General features: G+C 50.9%; 2 protein-coding genes across 7 annotated transcripts in view; one reads left to right on the top strand and one right to left on the bottom strand.

The window, feature by feature from the left end:
- The window catches only part of LRRC8A (leucine rich repeat containing 8 VRAC subunit A), a 40861-nt gene extending 31171 nt beyond the window's left edge, over positions 1-9690 (bottom strand). For 2 of the 3 annotated variants that reach the window (XR_002774610.1, XM_003794914.1), the window contains exons 1-2: positions 9552-9690; positions 6321-6426 (exon numbers count right to left, since the gene is read on the bottom strand). The gene's annotated coding sequence lies outside the window, so the exon portion shown is untranslated. The remainder of the gene's footprint in view (positions 1-6320; positions 6427-9551) is intronic. The other variant, XM_023516224.1, reaches the window with a different exon arrangement.
- A 162-nt stretch (positions 9691-9852) lies between these two features.
- Positions 9853-17065, top strand: part of KYAT1 (kynurenine aminotransferase 1) — a 53727-nt gene continuing 46514 nt past the window's right edge. Inside the window, exon 1 of one of the 4 annotated variants that reach the window (XM_012808259.2) lies at positions 9853-9906. Coding sequence is in view for 1 of the 4 variants with exons in the window: in XM_003794917.3 (XP_003794965.2) it covers positions 12516-12652 (137 nt within the window). In the remaining 3 variants the exon portion in view is untranslated. Of the gene's footprint in view, positions 9907-12424; positions 12653-17065 lie in introns of those variants that run through there. The other 3 variants (XM_012808260.2, XM_003794917.3, XM_012808261.2) reach the window with 3 other exon arrangements.

Below are 17065 nucleotides of genomic sequence, written 5' to 3' on the forward strand. Positions count from 1 at the left end.
TTTTTTTTTTTTGAGACAGAGTCTCACTATATCGCCTTGGGTAGAGTGCTGTGGCGTCACAGCTCACAGCAACCTCAAACTCTTGGGCTTACGCGATTCTCTTGCCTCAGTCTCCCAAGTAGCTGGAACTACAGGCACCTGCCACAACGCCCCACTATTTTTTTGTTGCAGTTGTCACTGTTGTTTGGCAGGCCCAGGTTGGGCTCAAATCCACCAGCTTCAGTGTATGTGGCCGGCGCCCTATGGGCACTGAGCTATGGGCACTGAGCCATGATCTCATTCTTGTTTTAAAAAATCATATCAGTAACAAACTTATTACAGTACACATACAAAAATCTAGAAACCTATACATAGAACTATATGTAGTTAAGTCTAAGGCTGGGTAAGACTGCAGCAGGTTATCTACATTTTTCTATTATTTAAGTATGATATATTTTTCTAAGTAGAAAAGACACTTGGAAAAGAACTCAAAAGGCCTTCCTCACCATGTGGTTTTTCAGGATTACAGGAGAATTACAAGGAGTCACTGCTGTCCTCCTGCTCCACCCTGAAGCACACTCAGTGGGGCATGGTCCCCACTTCATGGGAGCACAGAGTGGGGAAGAGCCCAGACCCCAGAGTTGGGCAACTCAAATGCCAACTCTATCACTTCCTTTTGGGGCCTCAAAGACCCTGTTTCCTCAACTGCAAGATGGAAGTGCTATAGCTGTACAATGGGTTACTGTGAGAATTAAAAATAAGATAAGATATTATGTACCAATACAGCACCTGCACAGTGTAAGGCTGTCATTCCCAATGTCACCTGCCACTGCAGAAGACCCTCCTGGAGTTTGGTGGAGAAGAGAGGTCTCACCCTTCACCTGGCACACACAGCCCCTCTCTAAGTGTGAACTGCACCTCAAGTGTCTCTGAGCAGGGGCCAGATCACCCAGAGGCTCCCAGGACCTCCTCACAGATCCTCAAACTCCTAGTGACCCTTCCAGGCGTGGGACCCCAGGAAAGGACTGAGGGTGGAGTTCACTATCTGTTCTCCTTTTGTGCAACCCCAGTCCACAGTGTCAATGTCCTCATGGGGCTTCTTATAGACGGGGAAGAGAGTCAAAGAAATGACATGCTGAGAACACCCAGGCATGCCCCAGACCCCACTCCAGGCTGCAGAGATTTGGCATGGCTCCCTCACCTGGGCGGCGGTGGGCAGGCACGCTGTGGGTAAACAGGGCACAGAGAGCCTTTTGTTATAGCACAAACAGGGCCAAAACGGGAAGACTTCCCAGGCAGGAGGGGTGGCGGGAGGCTGGCGCCCCTGTGTACCACAGATGGGAAGGCTGTCCCTCCAACACTATCCCAGGGACGGGGGAAGGGCCGTTCTCAAGAGGTCCTGTCCCAGGAGGGCTCCGGGCCTGTGAATCTGCTCAGCCTTGGGCTTCCTCCCCTCCCAGAGCCAGGAGGGGGAGAAAAGGCCTCACCCCTCATATGGCACACACAGCCCCCACCCTCCCCAGAGTGGGGCACTGGCCTCCAGGCCCCACACCCAGCTGGGGTGAGTCAGAGGCTGTGGGCTGGGGGTGCTGCCTGGCTTGGGACTCACCCTGTGTAGAAGGGCACGCCCTTACTTCCTGGGGAAAGGAAGAGGGGAGACGGCCAGGCTGGAGGAGGAGGGGACAATGGTGAGTTGCAAAGTGCTCTCACTTAGGCTTCAACAGGTTCATCCTCATGCCAGCTGGTAAAGGCATGGCCTGCCTTCCAGAGTAAAGGGTGACAGGCCAGGGACACCTACCTGGAGCTTCCCTCACCAGCTCCCTAAGCCAAGCACACAGAGGTAGCAGGTCAGCTGGAGGCTCAGGCTGAGGGCAGCTCTCGCCCCGCCAGGCTGGTGCTGGAGTGGCCAGCCACTGACTAAACCCCAGCACATCCAGGCCTCAGATCCCAGTCCCCGTGCAAGCCAGGAATAGGATCCCTGTATCACCAGTGTGATATGTGACCTTGGGAAAGTCTCTCACCATCTGTACAATGGGCTGACAAGTCAATTCCTCATAGGGTTATGGTTAGTACTGAGTGAGGTAGTCCACATAAAGCCTGGACCAGTGTCTACCACATAGGTAAGACTCTATAATGCTAGCTACTGTTTCTATTACAGTACATTCTATTAGAGAAGTTAAGCAACCTGCCTAAGGCCACACAGCTAGGAAGTTCCACCCCAATTCTGATGTTCCACTATGCCAACCTGCCTCAAGGGCAAACAGTTTCCTGGGCTTGCGTGGGTGTCTAGGGCCTTGGAGATGCTTCCTGGGACAAGACCCCTTTTCCTGAAAGGCACACAGAAACAAAGGCTCCGCAGGGCAGCTCACCAGGCCATACCCAGATGCCTCTGGTCTCCTAGGTTCTGCTTTAAGGAAACTTTGGAGGGGAGCCCAGCTCTGGGCCTGCACCCCTGAGGCAGAGAGACCTGGGAGACAGGCACTAACCTGGTATGAACACCAGCACTGCCCTCCTGGACAGGTTCTGAAAAGTGCCCACAAGCACCCTAGAGAGGCTGTGGAGGTTTCTGCTGAGATGCCAGGCACTGGCCAGGTCCAGCTAGATGAGGGGAAAGAGTGAGGGTCTGGCTGAGAGTGAGCCAGATACCTGGGGGCTGCCAACCCAAGGAGCCAGCTGTGAGGTACAAGGTGCCCCCACAGGGGCAGGGTTCCCGTGCAGCCCGCCCTGCTGCTGGCCAGTGCATTCGTTCCGCTGCCTGTCTGAGGGTGCAGGTTTGGCAGCCGCACTTCTAAGGGTGTCCAGGTAGCGGGTGAAAGCCATGGAATTTTACAGCCACTTTTACTCCAGTGGAATGAAGCTCTAGGCATGAGGCTATATTGCAGCAGACAATTTAATTTTGAGGTTTTAAGCCCTCAAGAGACATTTACATGTAGAAGAACTTGCTGTGAGGCTCGAGGTGCAGTAGAGATGCATCAAGGAAAGACAGCTGGGAACATTTGTGGCTGGGAGTAAAAGTCTTTCTAGAAACCTCAGCCCTGTTACATGTCCTTGAAGAAGGAAGATTTAGTCCCCCACTTCCCCCCACCTCTCCCCCACAGTAAAGTCACTAAAAAACAATGGTTCAGCCCCAGTCCTGGAGGGGAGCTCAAGCCCTGCTGGTACCCCAAGGGCGTCAGTTCTGGTAGCAGATGGACTCATTCTCCAGAGGTGGGCACCGGAGCCTCTGGTCAGTGTTTCTCAGCATGGTCTGTAGCCTGCCAGCCTCCCAACTGCCAAGGGAGCTTCCCCACAGTACAGACTCCTGGGCCCAGCTCCCCTGGACAGACTCTGTGGGTCTGTGGTGGTGGGTCCAGGGTGTAGAGCATTTTAAACAAGCTCCCAGGTGCTCTGAAGCACCCCTCAAGCCTGAGAACCTACAGAAAAAGCAGCAATGGAGAGGAGAGTAGAAAGAGCACAGACTGCCAAGCCAACAGACCTGGGTTTAAGTCCTGGCTTTGCCACCTGTAAGCTCTACAATTTTGGGCAAGAGGGCTTGTCACACTGGGCTTTGGCCTCCTTGACTGTGAAATGGTGAGGCAACCTCACATGCAAGGCAGAGGTCGAGGCTAAGATAAGCACATGCTCGCAGCGACCAGCTTGCCACCTGGCACTCAGAACACAGTGCAGAGGATGACCCACGAAGTGAAGGCACTGCTGCTGGGAAGAAGTCGAAGATGCTGAGTGTCACCTACATAGCTGCCTATTCCAGGAGCTCTTTGCCAGAAGCATCTCTTGTGAGCAGGAAGAGACTCCTGGGGAAGAATGGGAAGAGGAAACACGCAAGAGGGAGAGGGCTAAGACAGTGAGCCTGAGAAAAACACCAGGTGAGGAGAGACATCAGGAATTCCAGCAAAGATCTCATTCCCAGCTCAAACCTGCCAAACAACCCTCTCCTGGCTCCACAAAACAAGGCTGCCAGACCTAAAATCTTTCTTTGCCAAAACCCATCCTGAGGTCATCTATGCACCTTTTGACCCAGGTGGCAGGGTGGGTCCCCATGTTCTCCTCAGCTGCCCACCCTCAGAGCTAAAACCTGAAAGCAGCATCTCAAACAACCAAGACGAAAGCCTCCTCTGGGTGTTGCTAAGGTAAACTGAGTCAGGGCCTGGCTCAGGAAGAGCCAGGCTCAAACACAATGACTCAGACTTTGATTCGACTCAACCCCCAAGCCCAAAACTAGGCCCCCCCTCAGGCAAATAGCAGCAGCCAAAACCTGGAGGGCAGAACTCAGGCTGTCCCAGCTATCCCTGGAAAGGAGGAAGAATTCTGATCTTAGATAAGCAGGACCTGCTGTGTTCTGCTCATCGCTGCCCAGCACAACAGACTTCAGCTCAGGCCTCTGCTCTCCAGGAGACAAAGTTCCTTAGAACCAACAGGAAACTCCTACAGGGCAGGGCCAGGGTTGGCTGACCTTGTCCCAATAAACAGGAGAGTCGACAAAATCACACACTAGGCATTTCCCACCGCCCTCAGCTGCTGTCAAGGCCCAGACAGCTCAAGACTCCCAGCATGGTGGAGGGAGAGGAGGACATGAGGTGGACAGTTCTGCCCCGACCACACACAGACCTATCTGCCTCCTACCTGGGAAAAGGTCCAGGGGACACCATTAAATGAAACAAAAGCAAGCAGTGAATCAGCAACTCAAACATGACCTGATTTTTATAAAAATAAGCAACAGTAGTAATAGATGTGGAAAAATGTACCTGTCCCTATTCATGTCTCTGCAAATGGGGACTAGAGGACACGTTCATTTTCTATACGACATTAAAAACAGAAGCAATTCAAGAACAGTTCTTTCTGTTTGTCTGTTTTTCCAGACAGTCAGTCTCACTATGTCGCCCTTGGTAGAATGCCGTGGCCTCACAGCTCACAGCAACCAGCAACCTCAAACTCTTGGGCTTAAGAGATTCTCTTGCCTCAGCCTCCCAACTAACTGGGACTATAGGCACCTGCCAAAATGCTCAACTATTTTTTTGTTGCAGTTGTTATTGTTTAGCTGGCCTGGGCTGGGTTTGAACCCACCACCCTAGGTGTATGTGGCTGGCTGGCACCGTAACCACTGTGCTACAGGTGCCAAGCCTCAATAACAGTTTTTGAAAAAAAAAAAAACAGAAGCAGTGCAAAAAACATAAAATGAATATGCAATTATGTTAGTAATTACCCACATAATAATAAGTTAATTATTTCTTTTCAAGTCCAGGTGGGGAGGCTCAGGCCTTCCTTCACAAAAAACTGAATGGGGGAGGTAGAGGCAGGGAAACCTCAAGGCTGAGAACAAAGGATTTCAGGATCTGGGTTCAAGCCCTAAGTCCCTGCTTTCCTTCTAGATGAGTTTGGGCAAGTTGCTTCCTCACTCTGAGCCTCAGTGTCCCTATGGGGGATAATGCCCATCGTCCAAACTTCCTCAAATGATCAATGAGAGCAAGGATGCAGACATGTTTTGAAAATTATATTGCAGCCTGTACACATTAGCTGTGATTAGGGGCCACTTTCTGGGATGTGTACTCTGCCAAATTCCTTCCGTACATCAATATATTTACTTTTCAAAATGCTCTAAAGGGAGAAGGTGTTAATATTATCTCCTATTAAAAGATGAGGATAGGAGGCTCTGAGAGGTATAATGACTGGCCCACAGTCACTCAGCAAGCATGGGTCAAACCTAGGGTCAAAGCTAGGGCTTTGCCAAGGGTCAAACCTAGGGCTAACTTCAGAGCTCTGGTCCTAATCAGTATACTCTTATGCCTCTGGGAACTGTTCTCCAAAGGATAGGCCAAGGAACTCCAGTCCCCAAAGATGTCTACGTGATCAAACAAGTGTGGGGAAGTATGACCTGCCAGCTCCCTCTCAGCAACTTACCATGCTCACCTCAATACATTTAAGACTCCTGAGAAGTCCTGCAGCAAGAACAGCAAGAAGTAGCTATTTCCCAGAATTATCTAACCATTGTGACCAAAAAGAAACTGGTGTTCCACAGAAATTTCTTTGAGAAATGTAGTCACAAGGCAACATTAGCAACCCAGACTGATAAGATCTGGAGCAAGGGAGAAAAAACAGAAGTTTGCAATGAAACAACATTGGCATTCAAAGAGTACAACAAGCAGACATTACTCAGCTGGCCAGTAACACAGGAGAAGGAAAAGAATGATTCTGTTGTCTGACACTTCTGCCCTGGACCCCCTGGACCTACAGTGAGAAGGGCAAAGGATTGTGGAGACGGAGGTGCTGCCCTTTGCTCCCCAGGCTGGGGAAGGCACCTGACCAGAGCTGCAGCTGGCCTGGAGGTAGAGGGGCCCAGTCCTTACCCCAGGACGGCTCTGCTATCTGTGCGTTGGCTGTCGGTGCTGAGGCCGGCCCACGTCTGTCTGGGCAGGGTCCTGGCATTCCTTTCGCTCCATGGACGCTGCCTCCCTACAAGGAAGTGAGAGCTGCTGTCAGCAGGCGAGTGTGTGGCCATCAGAGTTACCTGCTGTACTGCCAATGTTCTTTGAGAACCTGTTTGGTGCCAGGCCCTGGTCTGGGCTCTGGGGTGACAAGAGAGATTCAGATAGAGTCCCTCCCTCACAGAACTTGGTCTACTGAGGAGATGGCAAGTAAGCAGTTACAATCTTAAGAGCCCAGGGCTCTGCTGGGGGGAATCCAGGAGGAGTATTAGATCCAGACTGGCATGGTCAAGGAAGGCTTCCTGGAGGAGCTGCCTGAGTTGGCTCCTGAGGAAGAGCAGGAGTTGGAAAAAGAGCATTCTAGGCAGGGAGATGAGCACATATTTGCCTGTAGGGGAGAGGTTGTGTCATCTAGAGAATGCCAAGTGGTTCAGCATGGCTAGGTCCAGAGCTGAAGATAGGAAGTGGCAAAAGATGAGCTATGGTGGGGTGAGTGGGGTGGGCAAGGACTCAGCCTCTGCTCAGACTCCAACCAAAACACAGAACCCACCCAGCACCTCTACCACTCAGTAAACACCCAATAATATTTCTGTTGTAACACCAGCCAAAGTATATCAGAACCTACAGCCAAGCACCTTGCTCAGAACTGTTCACAAGGTTGAAAAAGCTGGAGGGGTGGAGAGTGAGAGTGATCACCTACAACAGGGGCAGCAAGGAGCACCCAAACCAACCAGGAACTGGGAGTATGGCACAACCTCTGGAGAGAGGCAAAAGACTCATAGTAGTTAGCCAGGAAGGAGGGCAGACAGAGAGACCGGAAGGGATCTAGGAGGAACTGTGGAGCCTTTCAATCACTTATGCTGATGAGTATTTGTTAGACCATCTCAGGTCCAGGCACCATGCTGGGAAGAAGGAAGCAGAAAGTGGTCTCCACTCTCACAGGGAGAAAGGTGAATTGCCCAGGGGTGGTGACAACTGGACAGTAAATCACTCACAGCTGTACAGGTACAGAGGCCATCTAAACCAACCTCTACTCTTGCCCCACCCTCCTTGAGGATGGGGCACCCACTGAGGCTAGGTAGTCCAGTCACTTGATCATAGCAGAGCGAGGACCATAACTTGGGCCTCTGGACTCCCTATCGCTGATTGTTCTAGTCTGTCCTCTTCCAGGAAACATAAGCTGACCATCCCCTACATGTATTCACCCAGAGCCAATTCCTCCTTCCTCTGGGCCAAAGTATATCAGAACTTATGTGTTTTCCTGTCTACCTCTCTTCCCAGACTGCAACTCTCAGAAGGCCAAGGACCACATTTTCCTAGCATCATTCTTGGCCCAAGCTCTTACTAAAGGATGGCTAAATGAATAAATGAATCGAGGGATGGAAAGATGGTATACTGGGCTCTAGAGCCCCACATCTATCCCACTCAAATCTGAGAGGTCTGAGGCCAAACCTGGAATCACCTCTACACTCTGGAAAGGAAGTCAAGAACCAAGCTGGTTCCTTCCTGCTAATTCTTGCAGTAAAGGGGCAGGCCAGGCCAGACAGCAACCCAAAGCCCAACCACCTCCTCAAGTTCTGACCCACTGGGAAAATCCTCAGGAGCCCCCACTGTTCAGAAAAGCCACTCAAAATCTACACACACAACTGTTTCCTACTAGTGTGTGCAAAGGATGAAGAATACACACGTCTCCTAAGTTCTGGGGGGTGGTCACAAACATTTCTTGGGTCCCTGCTCTGTATCCCACAGTCCCTAGAAAGTAGAGGGGTGTTCATTTTCACCCCAAAGAAGCTCTAAGACTGGGAAGACAAAGAGGCAGAGGCCAGGTATTCATCCCCAGCATCTCCACAGCAGCCAGCCCTCCAGAACAAGTCAACTGTCCTTTTCTCCCCTCATGAACCAGAGGAAACCTGACCTTCATAGAAGCAATACCAATGTGGCACTGTCCAGGCCCTCCAAACAAACTCCCACTGCCCCAGCCCCCCTACAGGAGTATCACCATCAGCCCATCTCCTCTCCTTTCTACAGTCTTTCTAGAGGTGCATCTGCTCCTGAGGGCAGAATGCAGCTTGGAGGGGTAAAGAATACTTCTCTAGAAAAGGTGAAAGAGGCCCTTGGGAACTTTTGCTCCCCCAAATCCTCCCTCCTCCACAATTTAGGCCCAAATTCCCTTTACCTGGCCAAGTGCTCTACCTCCATAACCTCATCCTCAAAAGGCTTCCTGAGGTAAGGCAGGGGAAGAGGAGTCAGTGGAAGTGTGGCTCACCCAGGAGCCACCCACCCCTCCAGCCAAGCGCCCATAGGAAGGAGGCTGCCAGACAACCCCTAACTCATCACTCCTTCCCAAAAAAGGCAACAATTGCATCAGCTGAGAACTGACCCATCTTGGTTCACTCCAGTCTAGACTAGGGGAAAAAGCTGTTAGCAAAAACAGTGGAATCATTGGGATTCCTCAAAGATCCCAAGCTATGCTCTTTCATCCTGAAAGCCAACTTTCCTGGATTGCCAGCTCACCTATAGCTGGACTGGGCCCGGACCCCACTAGATCTGGCTCTCAGGCCCATCTGGACGCACAGAAAGGAGCAGGGTCTTGTGTTTCAGATGCCGAATGGGTCTTCTCAGAAATCCCAGCCCAGACAGGCCCCAAGAGTGTAGCCAAGGAGTCTGTCCCCAGGTCAGGGCACTGTCCCCGCCAGATCAAGAGCAGAGAGGCGTCCAAGGGAAGAGGAGGGGGCCGGAAACCCAGGAGAAGACAGCTGGAAGAACCTTCGAAAACGTAAAAGAACTGGCAAGGAAAGAACCAATAAGTGGAACCTCTAGGAAAGGGAGACTGTGTGTGGAGGGGTGAGGATCCGGGGGACCCAGGGAATGACAAGGGGACATGGGGGAGCCGAGGCGGAAACTCGGGGGTGCCTGGGAGGGGGCTCGCGTGCCGCGGCACCGGGAGAGGGTGGGGTCCCGGAGACCCGGGCAATGAGGGAGCTCGAAGGCAAGCCGAACAGAGAAGCCACGAAAGGCCCCCACGGGGTCAGCTCTGGCCAGCAGAGCCCCAGCTGACCGGAGCGCCTAGGACCCGGCAGCTGACTGGGGGTGTGTGCAAGTAGGTTTCTGAAAGGTGACAGCGCCATCCCTTTCACCACCCCACCCACTCACCTGGGCTTGCCGCGCCCGGCCGCCCAGCGGGCAGCGCCAGACCCCGGCCACTCCGTCCCGCCGCCGGCCGCAGCGCTCCTCCGGCGCCTCCTTTTGTTTGTCCCTCACTGCACCACTCAGCCTCCTCCGCCCCGGAAGTGACGTCACCACCGGGCGCGACCGCGGTGGTCAGGACGTCGCCATCTTTATGAGGGGAGCTTTCTCTTGCCTTCGCCCTGTTCTCGCCTCCACGCCAGCGCCATGTTGCTTCGGGGCGGAAGTAGGGGTGCTCGGGGTTGGCCCCCTTAAAGGGACAGGGATAACTGCAACCTTCAGAGAGTGCTTAGGGACAAGGCGGGAAGCTGCTGAGGTGGAGGTGAGTAGTTGGTGCTTGAACGAGGCTGACACGAAATCGGGTGCTGAGGCTGGGAGGACCAGCTAACGGTTCCGAGCTTGGTTGTGCCAGAGTACTCAATGCGTTTGGTGCTGCTTGTTATAACGGAGTGGCTGTGCCGAGTGATCGAGCCGCCGGTGAAAGTCACCTGCGTGCACTACTAGCTGGTCCGTGTTGGGACACTGGGGCTTGTCCCCTCTGTACCCTTGTCATCTCGCGAGCGTACCAGGGAGAAGATGAAGCCCGAGGCAACAGGGAATTCTGAGCAGAGTGGAGGTCGGAGCCGGTTCCCTGGACTCCAGTTCTACAACTGCGTGGTTCCTCCCAGGTCCCCGCAGTTCCCAGATTGATGATAGTGACGGTAGCCATGGTAAAAGTAATACCTTGCAGACGTTAAAACGATAAATGTTCAATATGCACAATTTCCAAGATACCTTCGGTTAAAAAAAATGGAAGAAAAATAAGCATTGGTCAGGGCATTTTTGTGAAAGGACGCACGAGGGTGTGGGTGTCTGTGGCTGTGCGCCTCAGCTGTCTGATAAGATGCACAAGTTACCTGTGGTTGCCTCGGATAGGGGAAGTAGGGTCCTGGGTACTGGGACAAGAGGAGAAGAATTTACTACCATGTGCAGAAGTTGGTTATTAAAAATAGGGCCAGGCACTGTAGCTTACAAATATAATCCCAGCACTTTGGGAGGCTTTGGGTTACTTGACGCCAACCTAGGAAACGGAGATACTGGCTCTACAAAAACAAAAATGTGAAAATTAGCCGGGCGTGGTGGCAGGCGCCTGTAGTCCCAGCTACTGGGGAAGTTGAGACTGGAGTATCCCTTGAGCCCAGGAGTTGCAGGCTGCAGTGAGCTACGATCACACTGCACTTCAGTCTGGTTGACAGGGCCAGACCCTAACTCTCAAAACAATAAATAAAAATAAGATTGTGTCTTTTTTTTTTTTTTTAGAAGAAGCACAGCTTCCCTTTCTTTTTTTTAGAGACAGAGTTTCACTTTATAGCCCTCCATAGTGGCATCACAGATCACAGCAACCTCCAGTTCTTGGGCTTAGGCAATTCTCTTGCCTCAGCCTCCCAAGTAGCTGGGACTACAGGTGCCTGCCACGCCGCCTGGCTATTTGGCCGAGCCGGGCTTGAACCCACCACCCTCAGTAAATGGGGCCGGTGTCCTACCCACTGAGCCATAGGCACCGCCCAGGTTGTGTCTTCTTTTTGACATGTCTTGTCTTGAGCCAATGCCTGATTTCAGCTCTCCTGCTATGTGGTCTTATTTTTTCCTTGATAAAAGAAAAACCTCAGAGAGATAGGCAACTTAGCAGTATCGTAGCCAGGAGGTGGATACGCTGGAATTTGAGCTCTAGAGGATTTTACACTAATGCCTACCATCTAGCTTATCCTACTCCCCATTGAGAAGATTTTTGTTGTTGTTGTTGTCAGTCATACAACCCAGCCTGGAGTCTAGCACACAACAGGCATCCAGTAACTGTTTATTGACTGAACATGTGGAATAGATGGAAGAGACAACCTGAAGGCAGAGTGAAAAGAAGCAAACATTGAAGGTCAGAACCCAGGATAGAGTCCAAGGCTCACTCCTCTCTTTCCGACCTTGACACCCAATCTGGAAAGCAAACTACCACAACTACAGTAGTGGACACTGAGTTCTCCCGTGTGTTTGCATACTTTATTTGCAGATTAGCCCCATTTTACAAATGAATAAATGAGGCACAGAGAGGTTAAGAAAGTCACACAAAGAAGGTTCCCATGAGGCCTCACTCCCCTGCTCCCTGGGACAGGTTGAGCTCCTTGATCTCCTTTGGCTTCCCAGGGTCACCAGCTCTAATCTTTGGGGACCTACTGTGTGCTGGGCGAGCTGTCAGAGGCTGAGGGTCTGGTGAGGATCTGCAAGAGTACACAGTTCCTGTCCTTACAGTCCAGTGCTTCTGTGTTGGAAGCAGAAGCCCAGGACCTTGGGACCACAAAGAAGGGGGCACTTAGCTTAGACTGAATGGAATCAGGAAGAGCTTCTCCAAGGAAGTGACTTAATCTGTGGCTGATTAAAGGAATGTCTGGAAGGAGAAATGATGGGGCTAAAGACTCGAGCAGAGATGGATCCCTTCTCCAGACTCTGCTTCGGAGTCAGTCCACTCAGGAGTTGGGAGTAACTGGAATAATTGAAGAAAATGCAGGTTAGAAGCTTTCCGTCTGGTCTGTGGGATTCTTCTATCCTCCATTAGGTGCTGACTTCTCCCCCCACTCCCAGACAGCCTCAAGCCATCGCCCTGGGTAGAGTGCTGTGGTATCACAGCTCATAGCAACCTCCAACTCCTGGGCTCAAGCGATTCTCCTGCCTCCGCCTTCCAAGTAGCTGGGACTACAGGCACCCAGCTGGCTATTTTTTGGTTGCAGCCGTCATTGTTTGGCGGGCCCAGGCTGGATTTGAACCCGCAACCTCAGGTGTACGTGGCTGGTGACTTAGCCACTTGAGCCACAGGTGCCAAGCCCAACTCCACATCTAACTCTCCAAAGCCTGGGAGAGAAGGGCTCAGATTTTATCATCCAGGTGGGGGCGACAAAGAGACACATGAAAATTAATAGTTATGAGGAAGTCACTGTTAACTGGGTCCACATCCCAGTTCTGGATGGCACTGCCAGTTCCCTGAACACTGGTGAGCTTTGGACTCCCAACTGCCTCCTGTGCTGTGCTGAGACTGACTTTGGGTAAGTCATTTCCCCAGCGCTAGGGGAAACATCACCCCCTAGGAACACTCCGCCTCAGCGTCACCCCCTCTAGGGTTCACACCAAGCTATCTACCTACCTACCTGTCTGATGTGGTTTTTTCTTGCATGAAACTCCCTATGGGTATGAGATCTTGGTTTTAGATCTGGATCCTGTGCCAGAGCAGTAACGGGTGGGATACCTACCATTCGTCTCAGTGTGGGCTCTGGAAGTCGTTTCTCTTTCCTCTGCCAATTCCGAAGCCAAGAGGGACGGGCCCTCGGTCCCTCAGGGTAAACCCTTACCTCAACAACAAGTTTTCACCGAACATTTGTCTTATACTTTGGACTCTAGGTTTTTTTAGTTAAAAAAAAAAAATCCGGATTTATTATCTGACAAGAGACTTTTTTGTCTTTCTTGGTTAATTTTTATGGGAAACCTTACAGTTGTCAAGGTGAGTAGCACATTATCAATGACGGATTACTGTGGGCCAGGACTCACAGTGTACTTTCCATGGGCTACTATTATCCCCTTTGCACAGATGAGGAAGCTAAGCCTCCGAGAGGCTGTGGTATGGTGTATTCACAGACCTATAGTTAGTTTGTGGTGGAGCTAGGACCATGCTATTCAAGCCCAAGCTTTTTTTTTTTTTTTTTTTTTTTTGAGACGGAGCCTCAAGCTATCCCCCTGGGTAGAGTGCCATGGCATCACGCTCACAGCAACCTCCAACTCCTGGGCTCAAGCGAGTCTCTTGCCTCCGCCTCCCAAGTAGCTGGGACCACAGGCGCCCGCCACAACGCCCGGCCATTTTTTGGTTGCAGCCATCATTGTTGTTTGGCGGGCCCGGGCTGGGGATTCGAACCCACCACCTTAGGTGTATGTGCTGGCGCCTTAGCCGCTTGAGCCACAGGTGCCGAGCCCAAGTCCAAGCTTTGATCTTCTGTGGTTGTTTGTGTAATGGACCAGTCTTTCTTGGGCCTGTTATGTCATTTCCAGCCCCTCCTCATCTAGAGGTGCCATGGTTTGTGTTTTCTCAGTAACTGAGGGTATCCTGGCATTTGGAGCCCAGGGGTGATAAACATCCTTCAAGACACCAGATAGCTCTCCCCAGTGAAGAACCAACTCACCTCAAATACCAACTGCGCCCCTGATTAGAAACACCAAAACCAATTGTCCTAATTTACTTGGATAAAGTGACATGGGGCCAGCCTGGGAAGCCACAGTCACCTTGTTCCATGCAAGGCGGAGCTGGATATGTCGTATGTCATAACTTCTGTAACCCAGGGGCTGGTAGGTCTCCTGCAGGCAGAGAGGCTGATAGGAGCAGCAGGACCCACTTCCTGAGAGAAAGGCTTGTGGGGAGAAGGTTGGAGTTTGGAAACAGGCAAACCAGGGTCTAAGTCCTGGCTCAGGCCCTCTAGGCTGAGTGAACTTTGCTTATTCTTGTCTTGAGCAGAATCAGGGCAATAATATCTTCCTAACAAGCTGTGGTGGGGATTACAGACTTTAGCATGGGAAACAGGGAAGCAGTCGGACATATAGTAGATGCTCTCTGAGTTCAGAGGGGGATCTGGGTGGAAGAGGTAGAGCTGGGGTTAAGCTCTGCCAGGAGGTTCAGATTGGAGAACATGCCAGGCAGGGGGAACAGCTTAAGCAAAGGTGGGCAATGTTTGCTCAGAGACAAAGGACATGGATTGTACCTTTGGAAGAGGAGAGAGTGCTGAGGCTTCCAGGTCTAGATTCAGACTAGCTCCAAAGGCCAAGCTGAGGAGGCTGTGGACTTTGGTGTCACCACGGCTGTTCAGCAAAGCAGGCACAATGGGATTGAGTGGGGGTGGGAGGAGTAGGGACATAGCTGATGACAGCAGCATAGCTGATAGCTGATGACAGCAACCAGGTTATTGGTCACTGAGCCATTTCAGGAGGTGAAGAGTTATCCACTGCCTAGTGATCAAGCACATAGCCAGTCATTGTCCAGATTGGAGGGGCTGACAGCCAGGAGGCCTGTGATCATAGGTACTTGGAAAGCTGCTCTGGAAGGTGTCCTAAGGTTATTTGGTACCGTTCTCATCCCCTGCCTGGCAGTGTTGGGCCTCCTTGGTGCTGCCAAAGCGTCTGGGCTCCCTCCATTGCAGCAGTTCTCCCACAGATTTTTTAAAATTTTTATTTTATTATTTATTTATTTATTTATTTTTGTTTTGTTTTGCGATAGATTCTCACTATGTTGCCCTCAGTAGAGTGCTGTGGCATCACAGCTCACAGCAACCTTAAACTCTTGGGCTTAAGTGATTCTCTTGCCTCAGCCTCCCAAGTAGCTGGAACTACAGGCACCCACCACAACACCTGGCTATATTTTTTGTGTGTGTGGTTGTTATTGTTGTTTAGCAGGCCTGGGCCGGATTCAAACTTGTCTGCCTCAGTGTACATGGCTGTTGCCAAGCCTATTTATTTATTTATTTATTTATTTTGAGACAGAGTCTCAAGCTGTTACCCTGGGTAGAATCCCGTGACATCACAGCTCACAGCAACCTCAAACTCTTGGGCTTAAGTGATTCTCTTGCTTCAGCCTCCCAAGTAGCTGGGACTACATGTACCCACCACAAAGCCCAGCTATTTTTTGATTGTAGTTGTCGTTGTTGTCTGGCAGGCCCAGGTTGGATTAGAACCTGACAGCTCCGGTACATGTGGTTGGTGCCCTAGCCGCTTGAGTTACAGGTGCTGAGCTGTGTATTTATTTTTGAGACAGAGTCTCACTCAGTCTCCCTGGATAGAGTACCATGGTGTCGCCATAGCTCATAGAAACCTCAACCTTTGGGGCTCAAGTGATCCTCTTGCCTCAGTTTTCCTATTTTTAGTAGAGACAGGGTCTTGCTCTTGCTCAGGCTGATCTTGAACTCCTGACTCAACCATCCACCCACCTCAGCCTCCCAGAGTGCTGGGATTACAGGCATGAGCCACCATGCCCAGTAAAAATTTTATTCTAATTAATTTTTAGAGATGGGATCTCACTCTGTTGCTCAGACTGGAGTGCCATGGCCTGATGATAGCTTACTGCAACCTCAAACTCCTGGGCTCAAGGGATCCTCCTGTCTCAGCCTTATGAATAGCTGGGACGACAGGCACTGGCCACCATGACTAATTTGTTAAAACATGTTTTGTAGGCTCTGCGCCTGTGGCTCAAGCGGCTAAGGTGCCAGCCACATACACCAGAGCTGGCGGGTTCGAATCCAGCCTGGACCCGCCAAACAACAATGACGGCTGCAACTAAAAAATAGCCGGGCATTGTAGCAGCACCTGTAGTCCCAGCTACTTGGGAGGCAGAAGCAGGAGACTCACTTGAGCCCAGGAGTTGGAGGTTGCTGCGAGCTATGATGCCACAGCACTCTGCCCAGGGTGACAGCTTGAGGCTGTCTAAAAAAAAAACATGTTTTATAGTGGTAGGGTCTTGCTATATTTCCCAGGCTGGTCTTGAACTTTGAACTCCTGGCCTTAAGCAGTCCTCCCACTTTGGCCTCTCAAAGGGCTGTGGGGATTATAGGAGTGACCTATGGCATGACACCTGGCCAATTTTGAAAATGTTTATTTTGCTTTATTTATTTTGAGACAGAGTTTCCCTCTAGTCTCCCTGGGTAGAGTGCTCTGGCATCATAGCTCACAGTAACCCCCAAGTCTTGGGCTCAAGTAGTCCTCTTGCCTCAACCTCCCGAGTGGCTAGAACTACAGGCGCCTGCCACAATGCCCAGCTAATTTTTCTGAGATAGGGTCTCACTCTTGCTGAGGTTGGTCTCAAACTCCTGAGCTCAAGCAATCCACCCATCTCAGCCTCCCAAAGTGTTAGGATTACAGGCATGAACCACCATGCCTGGCTAAATTTTGAAGATTTTTAAATTGTCATGTCCAGTAACAAAAACGACATTCGTTAAACACTGACTATTTGCCAGGTACCATGCTAAGTCATTTACTTAACCACTGCAACCCTATGAGGCAAATACTACCATTCTCGTTTTAGAAATGATTCTCAGAAAGGTTTAGTAATTTGCCAGAAGTCACTCAGCTAATGAAGGCTTCATTCCAAGTTTTGATTCCAGAACCTATGCTTTCAGCCTCATTTTTACTTATTTATTATTTATTTTAGAGATGGGGTCTCATGCTATTGCCCTAGGCTGAAGTGCTTTGGCACAATCATAGCTCACTGCAGCCTCAAACTCCTGCACAGCCTTATTTTTTTAAAAAATCAAACTGTATAGGTTTTTTTTTTTTTAATAGAGTCAGAGTCTCATTTTATCGCCCTTGGTAGACTGCCGTGGCATCACACAGGTCACAGCAACTTCCAACTCCTGGACTTAGGCGATTCTTTTACCTCAGCCTCCCAGTAGCTGGGACTACAGGTGCCCGCCACAACATCTGGCTTTTTT

Source organism: Otolemur garnettii, unplaced genomic scaffold (genome assembly GCF_000181295.1).
Source record: "Otolemur garnettii isolate 467f Iridium unplaced genomic scaffold, OtoGar3 scaffold00087, whole genome shotgun sequence".
Taxonomy (NCBI): domain Eukaryota; kingdom Metazoa; phylum Chordata; class Mammalia; order Primates; family Galagidae; genus Otolemur; species Otolemur garnettii.